Genomic DNA, 14149 nt, shown 5'->3' with positions numbered 1-14149 from the left:
GTGCTTGATGCGGCCGCGGGGTTCAGGAATTGACGTGCAGCACGAAGTCAAAGTCGGCCTCCTGTGCGCGGATGACCCGCTTCATCTTTTTTCGCTGCTTGTAGGCGTGCCCGATCTGCAACCGCCACACGGCACGCACACGACACACATGCGACACACCAGGTGATCCAAACCCAGAGAGATTAGAAAAGAGAGGGGCAGGGGCACGTCCAGCAAAGTGCATTGCACAAGACACATGGGTGGGTAGGAGCGCACCGTGCAGACGAGGATGATGAGCATGCTGCCTAGGCAACAGACGACGCCGTCAAAGCCCAACAGGAACATCGTGCACAGCTCCTGCAGCTTGGTTCCGCAGTAGATCTCGTCGGCGATGCTGTACGCACACGTCGAGTCGCTCACCCCGCTACTTGATTGTTTGCGCCACCGCCACCACATGCCGCCGCCGCCATCCGATGCAGTCAGCCAGCCATCCATCCATCCATCCATCCAACCCGATGTTTGGAGCGCCACGGGCACCTCTATGTGGCACGACACGCAACAGGTCCACGAGAGGGGGGTGGGGTGTACCGGTAGCAGACGAAGCGCATCTTTTCGTTGGCCGTGATGTGCACCACCACGTTGGCCACCAGGGACACCAGATTGGCGAGCAGCGACAGAACCAGGCCTGCCATGATCTGCGCGCACGCACCCAGAAGCACAGCACAGCACAGCACAGCACCCCAAATTGTGTGAGCTTTTGTGAGCTTTGCATGGACTGGGCAAGGAGGTCGCGGAGGGCGCACGAAGCTGAGGGGTCGGGTGATGCGGTAGTAGACCGAGACCAGGACCGCCGTCACGAGGAATGGCACCGAGAGCCCGCCTGGCGACGTTGCGCGCAGAGTGACGGAGCAGAAGGTGAGTCGCATTGCCCTGACCCGCGGCCACACCGCGTCGAATGGGCGGAGGAGGAGGGGGGAGGCGGCACTCATGAAGGTGAGGATGAGGGTCCAGAGCCGGTCGCGTAGGGCGTGAGAGCCCGTGCGCGGATAGGTCAGGTCGTCCTGGTAGGCCAGGCCCCAACTGGTCGCCAGCAGCACCATTGCCGCCTTGCCAGCACACCACAATGTCCCCACATTTTGCGTCAACTACACGCCACGAGTGCTTGTCCCCCACCACCCACACCCAAGATGAGAGATGATGATGAGTACCCAGGCGAGGAAGACGATGAAGGCGGTGCCGGGGTTCTGCGAGCATGCCGACCAGAAGGGGAGGCGGGAGAGACAGCAACACCACCCCGACGAACTGCCAGTCCGCCCCCCTCGCACGGGCGACGAACCCCCGACGGGCGAGGCACCCCCGCCCCCGTGGGACACGGAGGGCGCCCCAATGCCGAGGCGCGGGCGCCATCCAGTCCGATGCCCTTCGCCCCGCCCGCTCATTTGAATGATCCCCACTACTACTCGCTCCCTGCACTGGTGGAGCTCCTGCTGTCCTTCTGTTTTTAAAAGAAAAACAAAAACAGAAGGAACCCGCCCAACAACTGACGAGAGCTCTCAAGAGGAAAAGGTGTGGGAAAAGGCCCCGCAGCGTGACGGGAGAGATGCGTTTAGGGCGCGCCACCAAACACGCTGCTGTAGTGTGGCTCCCGGTCAGCAAGTCCCAACAAACGCGAGTAGCACAACACGAGCACACATCGTAGCGCACATTCAATAAGATGGAAAGAGATGAAGTAGAAGTGCAAGGGCAGAGGGATGCCAAGCGCTCGCGTCAGGGGGAAGGTGAGAGCCAGATGCAGGGGGCGCTGTTGGTGGGTATGCCCTACGAGCTCACCCTGGAGGTGCTGCGCCACGCAGCGGGGCGCGGCGACCCGCGGTCCACCCTCAGGCTGCTCAAGAACCTGCGCTTGGTCAACAAGGAGATGAACCACCTCGCCACCGACCTCCTCGTGGACAACTACATAAAGCTCATAGAGAGCGTCGTGGGGGAGATCAGGAACAAGATCGGTCAGGCCTGGGGCGGCATCGTGAGCGATGAGCGCTCGCTCGTGCTCACCCGAGTCTTTGACGAGGTGGCGGCAGCTTCGGAAGAGCTCAAGTTCTTCAAGGAGAAGGCAGAGGAAAAGAAGAAGGCGCGGACCACAATCTTCAAGATGGAGGGCATAGACAACGCCACCAAGTGGCAGCTGCTCAAGGCCTGCTCGCTCGAGTCAGAGCTGCTCGGCGTCAAGTACGTTGCCACCTCACCGTGCCTGTGTTCGCCCCTCGTGACGCACCGGTCGCGCTGACTCTACCGTGATGCCGTGTGCGATGCGTTGCGTCGAATCTCAGGGGCGTGGCGAGTGCCGTCAAGAAGAGCAAGGACGACCTCCAGGAGCGGCCGGCTTATGGCCGAGGCGGCTTCCCCGGCCCTGACGTACGTGTGTCGTGAGCGTCGTGAGCATCGTAGCTAATCTTGCGTTCATCTTGGGCGTACAGTACGATGATCCGTTGCGGGTGCCGCGACCTGGTGGTCCTCCCGGTTGGCCCCCCTTGTACGGTGGTACAGAATCTTGCCGCGCTTGTTGTGTGTGTGTGGTGTGTGTGTGTCGTGTTATTCGAGTGCGCGTGGAAACTGAAGGAGGCGATACGTGCGTGTGCGTACAGGTGGAGCCCCGCCGATCTTCGGAGAGCCCGACCCTGACCACATGCGCGTCCCCGATTGGGAAAGAGATCGGTACCCACACGAACTGGTGGCCATGTGCGGGTCATGGGTCGCCCGTCGGTCGTGGGGGGATAGGCATCGCTGACGTGTGTTGTGTGTGGTGGTGGTGGTTCTTCGCTGATCCAGGAACCCGCCGGGGATGCCGGGCTATCCGGGCGGCGACCCCTTCTCTCCGTTCGGCCCCGGGGGTGATCCCTTTGGAGGTCCCCCGGCGGGCCGTGGACGTGGTCCGCGTGGCGGCGGCGGACCGTTTGGCGGCCCCTTTGGCGGACCCGACCCCTTCAACCCGCACCAGCGCGGACCGAGGTATGCTGTGGCCCCATCCCCAGACCAGCTGCTTCATTCCCACCAGCAGCTTTGAAGCCGCCCTATCTCATTACTCTCCCTCCCTCCCTCCCTCCCTTTCATTCGCTCTGCCACAGAGGCCCTCGTTTCATCTGAAGAGCCTCACCCGCGACCGTGTGGACTTTCTTCATAGAAACCTGCGACGTCTCCTTCTGGCCTTTTCCGCGCCTTTTCTTCGCCCGATCGGCGGAAACGCGAGAAGACAAATAAAGAAAATAAAAAAGTTGCAGAAGAAGATGGAGAAGGAGGACCAGCGTCTCGCTGGCAGTAGTAGCAAACGGCGCAGGACCAACATGCCCTCGGACGATGCAGCGCCCTTTCCCTACGTACGCACGGTCCCCCAACAGGCCACTCACCACAGTAAATAAATGGACTCATTGAAAGCTGCGCGCGTGTGGGGCGGTGTAATGGCCAAAAAAAGGCGGAAGAGGGACTTCTCAATGAGGCGGCCACCAGGCGGGCGCCGGTGCAGTGGCGATGCGTGGAACCGGCCCAGGACCACCTCCCCGCCCGCCGCCACGGGCACACCCTCACACGTACCCCCCCCCTCTCCCCGGACGCCCACCTCTCCCAGCTGACCCCTCCCAAAATTATTATCCACCTCACCACAACATTTTGGTGCGCGCCTATGCGTTGCCAGTCGTGGGGAGGCGCCTGTTCATGCTGGGCGGGAAGGTGCCCTATCGACCGGGCGCTCTCGACGTGCAGATCTTCGACCTCGATACCCGGTGCGGTGCACGCCGCCCCGCACCCCAACCATGGTGGCGGTGGTCGGCAATGTCAAGTTTCTACACGGGGCCTGACATGAAATCGTGCGTGCGTGCTTGCCGTGTGTGTGTCGTGTGACGTGTGTGTCGTGTGTGCTTGCCGTGTGTGTGTGTGTGTGTCGTGTGTGCTTGCCGTGTGTGTGTGTGTGTGTGTGTCGTGTGTGCGTGTCGTGTGTGCGTGCGCGTGCGTGCGTGTGTGCGTGCGCGCAGCGTGTGGAGCTCCCACACGGCGGACCATGAAGCAGTCGCGGGGGGCGACGCGCCCACGCACCGGTGGGGCCACTCGGCGTGTCTGATGGGCAGCAGCGACCTCGTGATCTTCGGCGGATTCGACCACGAATGCAACATGTACGATTGGTCCCCATTTCTACAACACCCGACCAGCTCCTGCCGTTCTGATAGGGCAATCCATCCATCCATCCATCCGTCCGTCCGTCCATCCAATCTACTTTTGCTGCAGGAACGACTTGTGGGCTCTCGACGTTCACTCCCTTGTCTGGCGCTCACTCAGCCCCAAGGTGTGTCTCCTCACGCACGGCGTTCCTTCATTCCTGCATTCCTTCATTTCTCGGGTGGCTGTAACGGGCGGCGAGTAACAGGGGACAGCACCGCAATACCGCGCGTACCATTCGGCGCTGGCGGCCCCCCTGCCCGCCGATGATGGTGACGCCTCGCAGTACCAGCCCCGCTCGACAAGAGCCCCACAATCGCTTTCGTTCTTTCCTTTCCTTTCTTTTTTCTTTCGGGGGGTGACCCTCGCATCTGAATCTGATGCATCGCCAGGGCGAGCTGGAAGATGATCATCTTTGGTGGTGCCTGCTGCGTCGGAGGCCCCTACCGCTACTACCAGGTCTGATCTCCCGCACCATCGTCGTCATCATCATCATCCCATTGTTCCCGAGGCGAGTGTGTGCGCGGTCGTGCCTGCATGGTCCCAGAGCACTAGTGGGCTGATCCAGGAGGAGGGCGCTGTCTCCGCAGGACGTGGTGATGCTCGACTGGGACGAGATGAAGTGGACCACCTGCAAGTGCGTCGGCGACAAACCCTCCGGCCGATCCCAGCACTCCGCCAGGTACGCGCGCACCTCGTTACCCACCCCTCCTGCTGGGACGCACCGTGTGCGCAGATTGAGCCTTCACTTTTCCCCGTGCGTATGCCAGGCTGCTGGGCGATTCAATGCTCGTGTTTGGCGGGTGAGAACCCTCTCCCTCCACACGGCGCGCGCGCGCACACACACACACCGGCAGTGTGAGACAAACGCGGCCGTCCTTGGCGCGCTCTCTCCCCTTCTGACCGATTATCCACCTTGTGCGCAACAACGCAGGTACGACAGCACGCACGTGTTCGGGGACGTGCACCTGCTGCGCCTGGTCGGGCGGCCCCTCGCATGGCAACGGGTGCAGCTCACCGGCCTCGGACCCGAATCCCTCGCACAGCTCGCCCCTCGCGACTTCCGGTTCGCCAATTAGCCTTGTCCCCTCCGCTCATGCGACGCGACACGAACACCTCTCTCCCTCCTCTCTCTCTCTCTCTCTCGCATAATGATGTGTGTCGTGTGTGTCCTGTGTGTCCTGTGTCGTGGCAGGATCTTCTCGGCCCGCCGTCCACTGATCAGCGTGGGCTCCTATTCGGTGGTGCTCGGCGGCTTCAACGAGCGCGTGCGCGCCCTCTATTCCGAGAGCACGAGCGAAGGTGCCCCCATCCCACTCCTTCTCCTTCGCTGCCGCCGCCTACGAGCGCCTCCCTCGCATTTTCTCATCATCATTGCCATCGTCGCCATCACCGCCATGTTGCCACATATCGACAGACGACAAAGACTACGACGATCGGGAGTACAAAGTGCACATCCTGGACATGCGCCTCAGACGGTACTCGCCTTTCTACTCCCATATTTGTGGTAGTAGTCGCATCATGGTTGCAGCCCACGCAGACGCCGGCGAGCATATACATGAATGACGGGTGGCTGGTGGTGGCTGGTGGCTGGTGGTGGGGAGGTAGGTGGGTGCGGGTTCTCGGGGTGGGTCTGGGGCCGTGCGAGCTGATGCAGGGCGGGGCGGCCAACGGGTGGGAGGCGATGATCTTCGGTGGAACGGAGGGTGTGAGCTCCGAAGAGAATGCCCTGTGCGCCCTCGATCTCTCCCCCTTCTTCCTCCCCACCCTCTCGCGCCGAGCCCCGCCCTCGCCCCTTTCTGCCCTTTCCGCCGACCTGCGGTACCACTCGCCCGCGCCCCGTTCCACCACCCCCCGCCACACACACAGACACACACACGTGCGGTACTCATCATCATTGATTGGGGGGGGGGTGCACTGGCGACGGCCGATCGTGAAGAGGGCTGCTGGAGCAGGAGACCTACAAGGACGTGTCCTTTGTGCTGGAGGAGGACAAGGTAATCCGCGCCCACAGGTGCATCCTCGCCGCCCGCTGCCCCGTACGTGGTCCCTCCCCCCCCACACACACACACACACACCTGGCTCTCTCGTGCGCTCTCTCTCTCTCTCTCTCTCAACACACACACACTTCTCTCTCGGGCGGGGCAGGTTTTGCGGGCCATGCTTGAGTCGGGAATGGCCGAGAGCGGCGCGGAAGTAATTCCCATCAGGGATTTGCCCTATGCCGGCTTCTACGCCCTCCTCCAGGTACACAAGCGTACCGTGCCGTGCCAGTCGTTCTCAACAACAATGTCTGGCGGCTCATGTATTGGGGGGGGGCGGTGTGCGCAGTTCATCTACACCGGCACGGCCGATATAACCGCGCACGTGGCGCAAGACGTGTTTGTGGTGGCCCACCAGGTACTACTACCACCACCACCACCACCACATGGATTCTTTCTCCGGTCTGTGATGTCTTGTCTCTCTCTAGCGTGGTGTTCACCCAAACGGATGTGTGTTGGGTCGCGTCCCAGTACGGGATGGAGGACCTCAAGGACCAATGCGAGCACGAGCTCGTGAGCCAGCTCCTCAGCGGCGCTCCGCTGGAGGTTGAAACCGGCGGTGGCGAGGAGGCGGGTCGGGGCAAGGAGGCCGCCACCGACGACTTGGTAGCGACCTCGCCGGATGAGACTTCCGCGGGCAGTCCCTCCCTGGCCGCCCTTCTGATCTTCCTGCGGCTGGCCGACCTCCACTCCGCCCGCAAGCTCGCCGCCATTTGCCTCGGTACCGTGCACCCCCCCCCAACGCCGCTTGCAGAGACTCGGGCGACTGACGGACTGCTGGACCCCACCAGATCTGTTGGCCGCTAACCACTTGCACTACGCGCCCGGCCTCGCGGACAACCACTTGCTCGCCGAGGCTGGCGGACCCCTCTCCCCAGACCTGCGCCTTGCCCTCGAACGCACCATCGCCCACCTCCAGCAGCAGAGGGCCTGAGAACTTCGGGCGCCTTTTTTCATTCAGAGGGGAAGAAGGGGAACAGAAGGTGGGTGGGTGGGGCGTACAACCCCCGTTTTCCACGCCTTGCTCTTTGTTGTTGAAGCTGGCTGAACCTACCACTACCACCACCACTACTACTACCTACACTGCTGGCCATGCCGCGTGGCCTTGGCACGTCGTTTCGCGCGCGTCCTCCCCCCATCCTCCCCGCTGTTGTCCCTCCTCTCTGCGCCTCCTGGCAACCGAGTGCTGGCACGGGGCTGTTATTTACTGGTGCTTCTTGAGGTCGCCCTTGCCCTTGGCCTCCTTGAGCATGCGGTTGAGCTGGATCTTGCGCTGCACCACGTCTGGAAAGCGCGCACACAATCAGCACACGCGCGCACGCATTTCACATTTCCCAAAGAACCACCAGCCACCAGCCACCAGCCACCACCAAAACCACAATGGACGATTGTGGTTGTGAGCGGGTGTGCAGCATACCCTTGAACTTGTTGGCCCGCCTCTTCTCGACGTCCTCGGTGATCTCCATGTGGACGGACGCGCGCTTGACCTTTTGCCACATCATCTTGACGATGGCGGGGTCCACCTCCACCCTACACACATCGATGGCGGGTTGGCGATCGAGAGAGGAGGAGGGGGGGTGGGCCGACGTCCGGTTTAAAGAAGGGGAGGGGGGGGGCAAAAAAAGCGTACGTTTGCTTGGTGACGGGGTCGGTCTGCACGAAGGGCCGGGACAGCAGGCGGATGACCACGCCCACGGGGAAGCCCAGGAGCGCGACGCCAGCACACTTCATCCATTGGTCTGCACACCCCACCCCACCCCCAAGGAGGAAAAGGCCACCACGCGCGCATGGCATTCGTCAGCACACACACGCGCCCATCTGACCTATCGATTTGTTGGGGAGGGGTAGTGTGGGGTAGGGGGGGAGGCGTGTGGTACCGGAGGTGAGGTGGGTGGTGGCGGTGAAGGAGCCGCCGAACTCGACGATGACGTACTGGAAGAGGAGGGTGAAGACGAGAATGCCGAGGAACACGTGGTTGCTGAGGATGCCCGAGAAGACGTTGAGCTGGTGGTCGATCTTGCGCGAGTTGATCTCGTTGACCACCTGGCAGAGCACGAAGGTGTTGAAGACGATGGTGGTGTGCTCGAGCGAGTGGGAGACCACGCCAAAGAAGCTCTCACCGCGGTAGAGGACGAAGAAGAGCACGATGGCCTGGAAGATGCCCTGCCCGATGATGTTGCACCACATCTGCTTCGTGATCAAAAAGTCGTGACGACCGTAGGGCTTCCTGTGCAGCAGGTCCTTCGTCGGTTGCTCGGTGGCCAGGGCCAGCGCGCCCATGGTGTCCATGATCAGGTTCACCCACAGCAGCTGCACCAGCCACCAGCCACCACCACCACGACACGCCACCAGCCACCACCAGCCACGACACATCACGACAACACACACGGTTGGTTGTGTGAGTTGTTTGTCCGCCCGTTAATGTTACCCCCCCCCCAATAACAAGTTGCATTTCTGGAGGGGGGCGAACCTGGACGGGGGTGAGGACGGACTCGCCGGTGGTGACGGCCGACACGAACGCGATGAGGAGGGCGACCAGGTTGACGGTCAGCTGGAACTGCAGGAACTTGCGGATGGAATCGTACACATTCCTGACCCACCACGTGGTGGTTGGTTTGCACGTCAGCGCTCGTCCCTCCCCCCTCCCTCCATGCACGTGTATGCCATGCACGGCATAGCCCAGATCGGACGAACAAGAAGGCGGTGGGGGTGGGGGGGGGAGCTGGTGGTGGTACCTGCCCCACATGACGGCGGCCACGATCGAGGTGAAGTTGTCGTCCAAGAGCACGATGTCCGAGGCCTCCTTGGCCACATCGGTGCCGCTGCATCAATTACACGGGCGCGGATGTGTGAGGATGCCATGCCGTGCCGTGCCGTGGTGGCTGGCGGTGGTGGGGGGGATCGTACGAGATGCCCATGGAGAAACCGACGTCGGACTCCTTGAGGGCGGGTGCGTCGTTGGTACCATCGCCGGTCACGGCGACCACTTCGCCCAGCTTGCGCAGGTAGGAAACTGCACACCGATGTCGATGGTGGTGATGATGATGGTGATGATGATGATGATGATGATGATCGTCATTAAGGGTGGTCGATCACATGCGACACATGTGGTCTTTGAGCACACCACTGTCCTCCTGGAGAAGGGCGGGAGGGCGGGCGGGCGGGCGAGAGGCAGCCCGGGGGAGGGGGGAGGGTAGCAACGCACCGAGGATGTACTTGTCGCTGGGGGAGGAGCGAGCGAGGACCTGCAGTTTGGGGACCACGTTGCCCATCTCTTCCTCGCTGAGCTGACGGAACTCGCGGCCCTCCATGGCGATGCCCTCGCCGTAGAAGATACCACTGCAAACGCCACCACCACCACCACGCGCGCGCGTGCGTAGATAGTGAGTCAGAGCAGCCGTACCCAACCAACCCAGCGTGCAGCGAAAGGGTCATGGTTTTGTGTGCCGTGGTACCATTCCTCGGCGATCTTCTTGGCGGTGAGGATGTTGTCTCCGGTGACCATGCGGACGGTGATGCCGGCCTTCTTGCACTCGGCCACGGCGGCGGGCACTTCCTTGCGCACGGGGTCCTGTCAAATACAACACACACACCGCACACGCACGACAACGCGAACGCAACACGGTGAGTGTCGATTCCCGCGGCAGTGCAGCGTGGTCAAGGGAGAGGATTTAGAGGAGGGAGGGGGGGGATGACCTTGATGCCGACGATGCCGATGCAGGTGAGGCCCTGCTCCGGGGGCTCCTCCGAGTTGTCCTGGGGCGGAACGTCGCCATAGGCCAGGCAGATGGTGCGGAGGCCCTGGGCGGCAAAATTCTCGATCACGTCCACGCGGATCTCCTCCTTCTCCTCGTCGCTCAGGGGCGTGACCTTGCCCTCGGGGCTCACGATCTTGTCGCAGTACTGGAGCACGATCTCCGACGCGCCCTACGTAGGTACAGCAGCAGCAGCAGAACACAGCCATCATTCGAGGAGGAGGGGGTCAGCGGACACCGCCGTGTGGTTTGGGAGGCAATGATGGGGAGGACAAGTGCGAGTGTGCGCACCTTGGTGTAGAGGCGGTGGACGTTGCCCTCGGCCTCGAGGAGAATGGACATGCGCTTGCGCTCCGAAGAGAACGGGTAGAGCTGGCTGATCTTGAGCGTCTGGCGAACCTGGTCGTAGTTGCCCGACAGCTTCTCGACGAAACCGAGCAGCGCGCACTCCGTCTTGCTTCCGATAAACTCGGTCTGACGTGCCGCGATCAGGGTGATAATGCGATATAGATAGATATATATATATATGGGTGGTCATATGCCCAGCGGAGGAGCAGGGGCAGGAGCAGGAGCAGGAGGACGGGTGAGAGTCGATCGGAAGCAGTGGGATATGCCTCGCGGGAGAGAGTGGGAGCTGGGCGGCGCAAGGGGGGGGAGCGCTGTAGTACGTTACGTACCGTGTTCTTGTCCTTGCTCTTGGTGATGTAGGCGGTCGAGTTGATGGAGATGCCCTCCACGAGCGCCGTGTGCACCTCGGCGGCGAGGTCCTTCTGGGTGGGCAGGCTGTTGCCATACTATCATATGATAGTATAGAGATGATCATGACAGAGGACAGCAATGCACACGCGCCACAGGAGGGAGGGGGGGGGTTGGTAAATGAAGACCAACCGAATTGATTTGGCGTGGGGGCGAGGCAGCGCGGCGGGTACCATCTTGCGGCCGAGCCAAACGTGAGTCACGGTCATGCGGTTTTCGGTGAGGGTGCCGGTCTTGTCGGAGCAGATGTTGGTGGCTCCGCCCATGGTCTCGCAAGCGTCCAGGTGACGCACCAAATTGTTGTCTGTTGCCGTGCGATGTATGAGGAAAAAGAGAAGGGGGGGGGACAGTTGAACCCTTTAAAAACAACCGCGTGTGCAGACTCGCGCAGGGAAATCGTACCCTTGAGCATCTTCATCATGGAGTAGGCCAGCGAGATGGTGACGGCAAGAGGCAAGCCTTCAGGCACGGCAACGACGACGATGGTGATGGCGGTGATCACGAAGCCAATGAGCTCTTCGAGCATGTGCAGCTGTGGGTACCACATTGAACCCAACCATCATGTGGTGCGTGAGATGAGCGCAAAGCAATGTGGGTGGTGGTGAGGAGGATGGAGCATTACCTCGAAGCCCTGGCCTGAGGAGTAGAGCCTCCAACCAAACTGACCAACGAGCACGGTGAGCGTGAGGATGGCTACGACGAGACCGAGGTTTCCGATGGCAGCGGCCACAATCTCGAGCTTCTCTTGCAAAGGAGTGTCCTGGCAGCAGCAGCACCGTCGTCGTCGTCGTCGTCGTCGTCGTCATCCAAATCAGAGCCAAAAGAAGGTCACAACGCGTCAGCACTTTTCGTTTCACTGAAAAGGGGGAGGCCTCAAAAAAGGCAGCGGTAAGCGGCTATGGTGGGGGGGGGGCATGGCACCTCCTGCTCCTTCTGCAGCAGGGCCTTGATCTTGCCCTTCTGCGAGTGCGCGCCGACGGCAACCACGAGCATGCGGCCCACACCCTCGGTGACAGGCGTGCCAGAGATCAGGAAAGGCTCGTTCTGCGAAAGGCCCCGGTAAGACGACGCTTGTGTTGTGGCAAGTAGGAGGCACGGACGTACATCGTTCTTCTTAATGGCATCTGATTCTCCGGTCATGGAGCTCTCATCCACCTTCATGTTGTGCGAGGCAAAGACCAACCCATCGGCAGGAATCTAGCGCAAAAATAAACCAAAAAAAAAGTAAGATCTCTCGAGACCGGCGTCGTCGACCAGGACTCGATGTGGCACGTGGCACGTACCTCGTCGCCGGTGCCCAATTCGACCACGTCGCCCACGATGAGATCGTACACAGACACCTGTTGCCGCCAACAGGTCAGGAGCCTGAATGAACTCTGGAGATCTCTCTCTATAGAGAGAGAGACTCAATTAGGGGGAGTACCTGCTGCTGCTGGCCGCAGCGCATGACCTTGATGAGCTTGTCGTCTGCCACTTGGGAGAGACGCCTGAACTGCTGCTCCTTGGAGTAGTCGTTGAGGGAGGTCACAAGCACGACGATCACAACGGCGACGAGGATTGCCGTTCCTTCGATCCAGCCGCTCGAGGGGTTCTCGTAGAAGCCCAGCGCAAGGGACACCAGCGCGGCAACGATGAGAATCTTCAGGGTGGCATCTTCGAGCGCTTCCAGCATCAATTCAAACAATGTCTTGGGCGGGGGCGGATCAGTCTTGTTGGCTCCGAACACGCGCACGCGCCCGGCTCTCCCCTCCTCGCTCAGCTGCTCTTCATTGAGGCCGGTCTCAAGATTCGTCTTCAGGCCCTTGGCGATGGCCTGCAGGCCGCCCTTCGCCTTCAGCTCGGCGAAGTGCCTATCGTCGAACAGCTGGCTCAGCTCATCTGCCGTGAAGGCAAAGTCCGCCATTATGATTTGTCCGCTCCGTCGATTATGGAGACAGGTTCGGGTGCAAATGGATGGATGAGGCAAGTGTCTGGTGGTCTCCTCGCGAGGTGAAAAGGAAGAGAGGCCCAAAAGAGCAACCCCAAAATATGGTGTGAAAAACCCGACCAGCCAATCCCCTCCCGCCGCCCACGGGCCAACTCGGGCTGCCTCACATTCCAGAAACCACCAGAAAGAAATGATGCAGAAAAAAGTGTCAAGAAACGAACCACCGAAAAATAAGATGGAAAAGAAAAGAAAAGAAAAGCAGAACACACCGCGATGGAGGCGGGGGAAGATGCTGGTCACCCGGAGGGAGTGCACGCCGACCGCAAGAAAGCGTTCAAGAAGCTCGTGGGCGTAGACAAAGAGGAGGCGACCTCTAGGCGGCGAGAGCAGTCGGTGCAGATCCGCAAGGCCAGCCGCGACAAAGCCATCTCGGCCAAGCGCTTCAAGCACGAAGGAGGAGGTCAAGCGGCAGAAGGGGCCGCCTGGACGGAGGGTCAGCTGGCCCAGGTCGTGGCACAGCTGCAGGCCCCGCAGCCCGCCCTGCGCGATGCCGCCCTCCAGCAGATGCGGCGCCTGCTCAGCTCTCCCGACCCTCCGCTCGACCTCCTGTTCCAGCTGGGGGCGGTGCCCCTCCTCATCGTGCGGCCCCTCCTTGAGATGCCCAAGCCGCTCTCTCTCTCTCTCTCTCCTGCCAGCAATTGACTTGGCGTGGTGGCTGGTGGTGGCTGGTGTGTGTCGTGTGCACGTGGGCGGGCGGCAGAGGTTCCTGACCGAGCCGTCAGCTCCCAACCAGCTGTCGGCTGCGTGGTGCCTCACCAACGTGGCCACGGGCTCGCACGAGCAGACGCTGGAGACCCTCAAGGCCGCGCCCTTCCTCATCAACTTCCTCACGAGCGGTGATCCCGTATGCGATTCTCCCGTCCGCGCGTGCGCACGTTGCCTCGCACGCGTCTGACACCCCCGACATGCGCACGTTGCCTTCAGCCTGATTGATGATCGGCTTACCTACAAACATCGGCTATGGCGGTGGGCGGTGGTGGCTGGGGCGGTGTGCGGGGAGTCAGGCGATGCAAGAGCAGGCGGCATGGGCCATTGCCAACATGGCGGGCGACAGCGTGGAGTGCCGGGACATGCTGCGAGCCCAGGGCGCCCTGCCGCCCATGATCCACCTCCTCCACTCCAAGGTGTGCACCCACGCCCACGTCCACGCCCCCGAATCAGTGTTCGTGCCCGCCGCTGCCGCTGTGGGCAACGCGCTGACCATGGGCGTGCAGCACCCCGCAGTCGTGCAAACGGCGGCCTTTGCCCTGTGCAATCTGGTCCGAGGGCAGCACCCGCGCCTCCACGAAGCCTTCGACGCCGGCATCCTCGAACCCCTTCTCCACGCACTCACCCACCCGGTACGTGCCCACCCACCCCAAGCCACCCCAAGCCACCGCTCATGGCGCACTGTCCGCGATGCGATGACGTGCACTTCGTGCCACCCA

General features: G+C 61.7%; 5 protein-coding genes across 5 annotated transcripts in view; 3 read left to right on the top strand and 2 right to left on the bottom strand.

Annotated features, from left to right (window-relative positions):
• Window positions 1-22: 22 nt before the first annotated feature.
• ACA1_070990 (uncharacterized protein) lies at window positions 23-1418 on the bottom strand (the record flags this gene model as incomplete). The annotated part of the gene is made up of 5 exons (XM_004352954.1): window positions 23-115; window positions 256-373; window positions 568-674; window positions 783-1085; window positions 1188-1418. The coding sequence occupies 5 exons, from the start codon at window positions 1416-1418 to the stop codon at window positions 23-25; spliced, it is 852 nt and encodes a 283-aa protein (XP_004353006.1).
• Window positions 1419-1768: 350 nt separating this feature from the next.
• ACA1_070980 (uncharacterized protein) lies at window positions 1769-3120 on the top strand (the record flags this gene model as incomplete). Its single annotated transcript, XM_004352953.1, has 6 exons — window positions 1769-2205; window positions 2307-2391; window positions 2454-2496; window positions 2622-2691; window positions 2806-2983; window positions 3100-3120. The coding sequence occupies 6 exons, from the start codon at window positions 1769-1771 to the stop codon at window positions 3118-3120; spliced, it is 834 nt and encodes a 277-aa protein (XP_004353005.1).
• A 140-nt stretch (window positions 3121-3260) lies between these two features.
• Window positions 3261-7158, top strand: ACA1_070970 (BTB/POZ domain containing protein; the record flags this gene model as incomplete). Its single annotated transcript, XM_004352952.1, has 15 exons — window positions 3261-3350; window positions 3446-3560; window positions 3665-3752; window positions 4002-4139; window positions 4575-4641; window positions 4773-4864; window positions 5117-5248; window positions 5378-5484; window positions 5600-5660; window positions 5791-6003; window positions 6122-6221; window positions 6331-6429; window positions 6514-6582; window positions 6696-6950; window positions 6979-7158. 15 exons carry the CDS (start codon window positions 3261-3263, stop codon window positions 7156-7158), a joined length of 1806 nt encoding a protein of 601 aa, XP_004353004.1.
• A 270-nt stretch (window positions 7159-7428) lies between these two features.
• Window positions 7429-12638, bottom strand: ACA1_070960 (calciumtranslocating P-type ATPase, PMCA-type, putative; the record flags this gene model as incomplete). Its single annotated transcript, XM_004352951.1, has 19 exons — window positions 7429-7508; window positions 7642-7754; window positions 7855-7963; window positions 8102-8534; window positions 8695-8815; window positions 8960-9046; window positions 9132-9237; window positions 9430-9563; window positions 9680-9795; window positions 9921-10151; window positions 10271-10378; window positions 10657-10773; window positions 10909-11039; window positions 11138-11267; window positions 11358-11495; window positions 11657-11779; window positions 11840-11932; window positions 12019-12075; window positions 12159-12638. 19 exons carry the CDS (start codon window positions 12636-12638, stop codon window positions 7429-7431), a joined length of 2907 nt encoding a protein of 968 aa, XP_004353003.1.
• A 297-nt stretch (window positions 12639-12935) lies between these two features.
• ACA1_070950 (Armadillo/betacatenin-like repeat domain containing protein) overlaps window positions 12936-14149 on the top strand; it is a gene marked incomplete at both ends in the record, with an annotated part of 2672 nt that continues 1458 nt past the window's right edge. The window contains 3 exons of the mRNA XM_004352950.1: window positions 12936-13286; window positions 13423-13566; window positions 13727-14062. Of these exons, the coding sequence (XP_004353002.1) occupies window positions 12936-13286; window positions 13423-13566; window positions 13727-14062 (831 nt within the window). The remainder of the gene's footprint in view (window positions 13287-13422; window positions 13567-13726; window positions 14063-14149) is intronic.

This window comes from Acanthamoeba castellanii (assembly GCF_000313135.1).
Source record: "Acanthamoeba castellanii str. Neff unplaced genomic scaffold scf7180000084603, whole genome shotgun sequence".
Taxonomy (NCBI): domain Eukaryota; phylum Discosea; order Longamoebia; family Acanthamoebidae; genus Acanthamoeba; species Acanthamoeba castellanii.
This window is presented reverse-complemented; position numbering and strand designations above follow the sequence as displayed.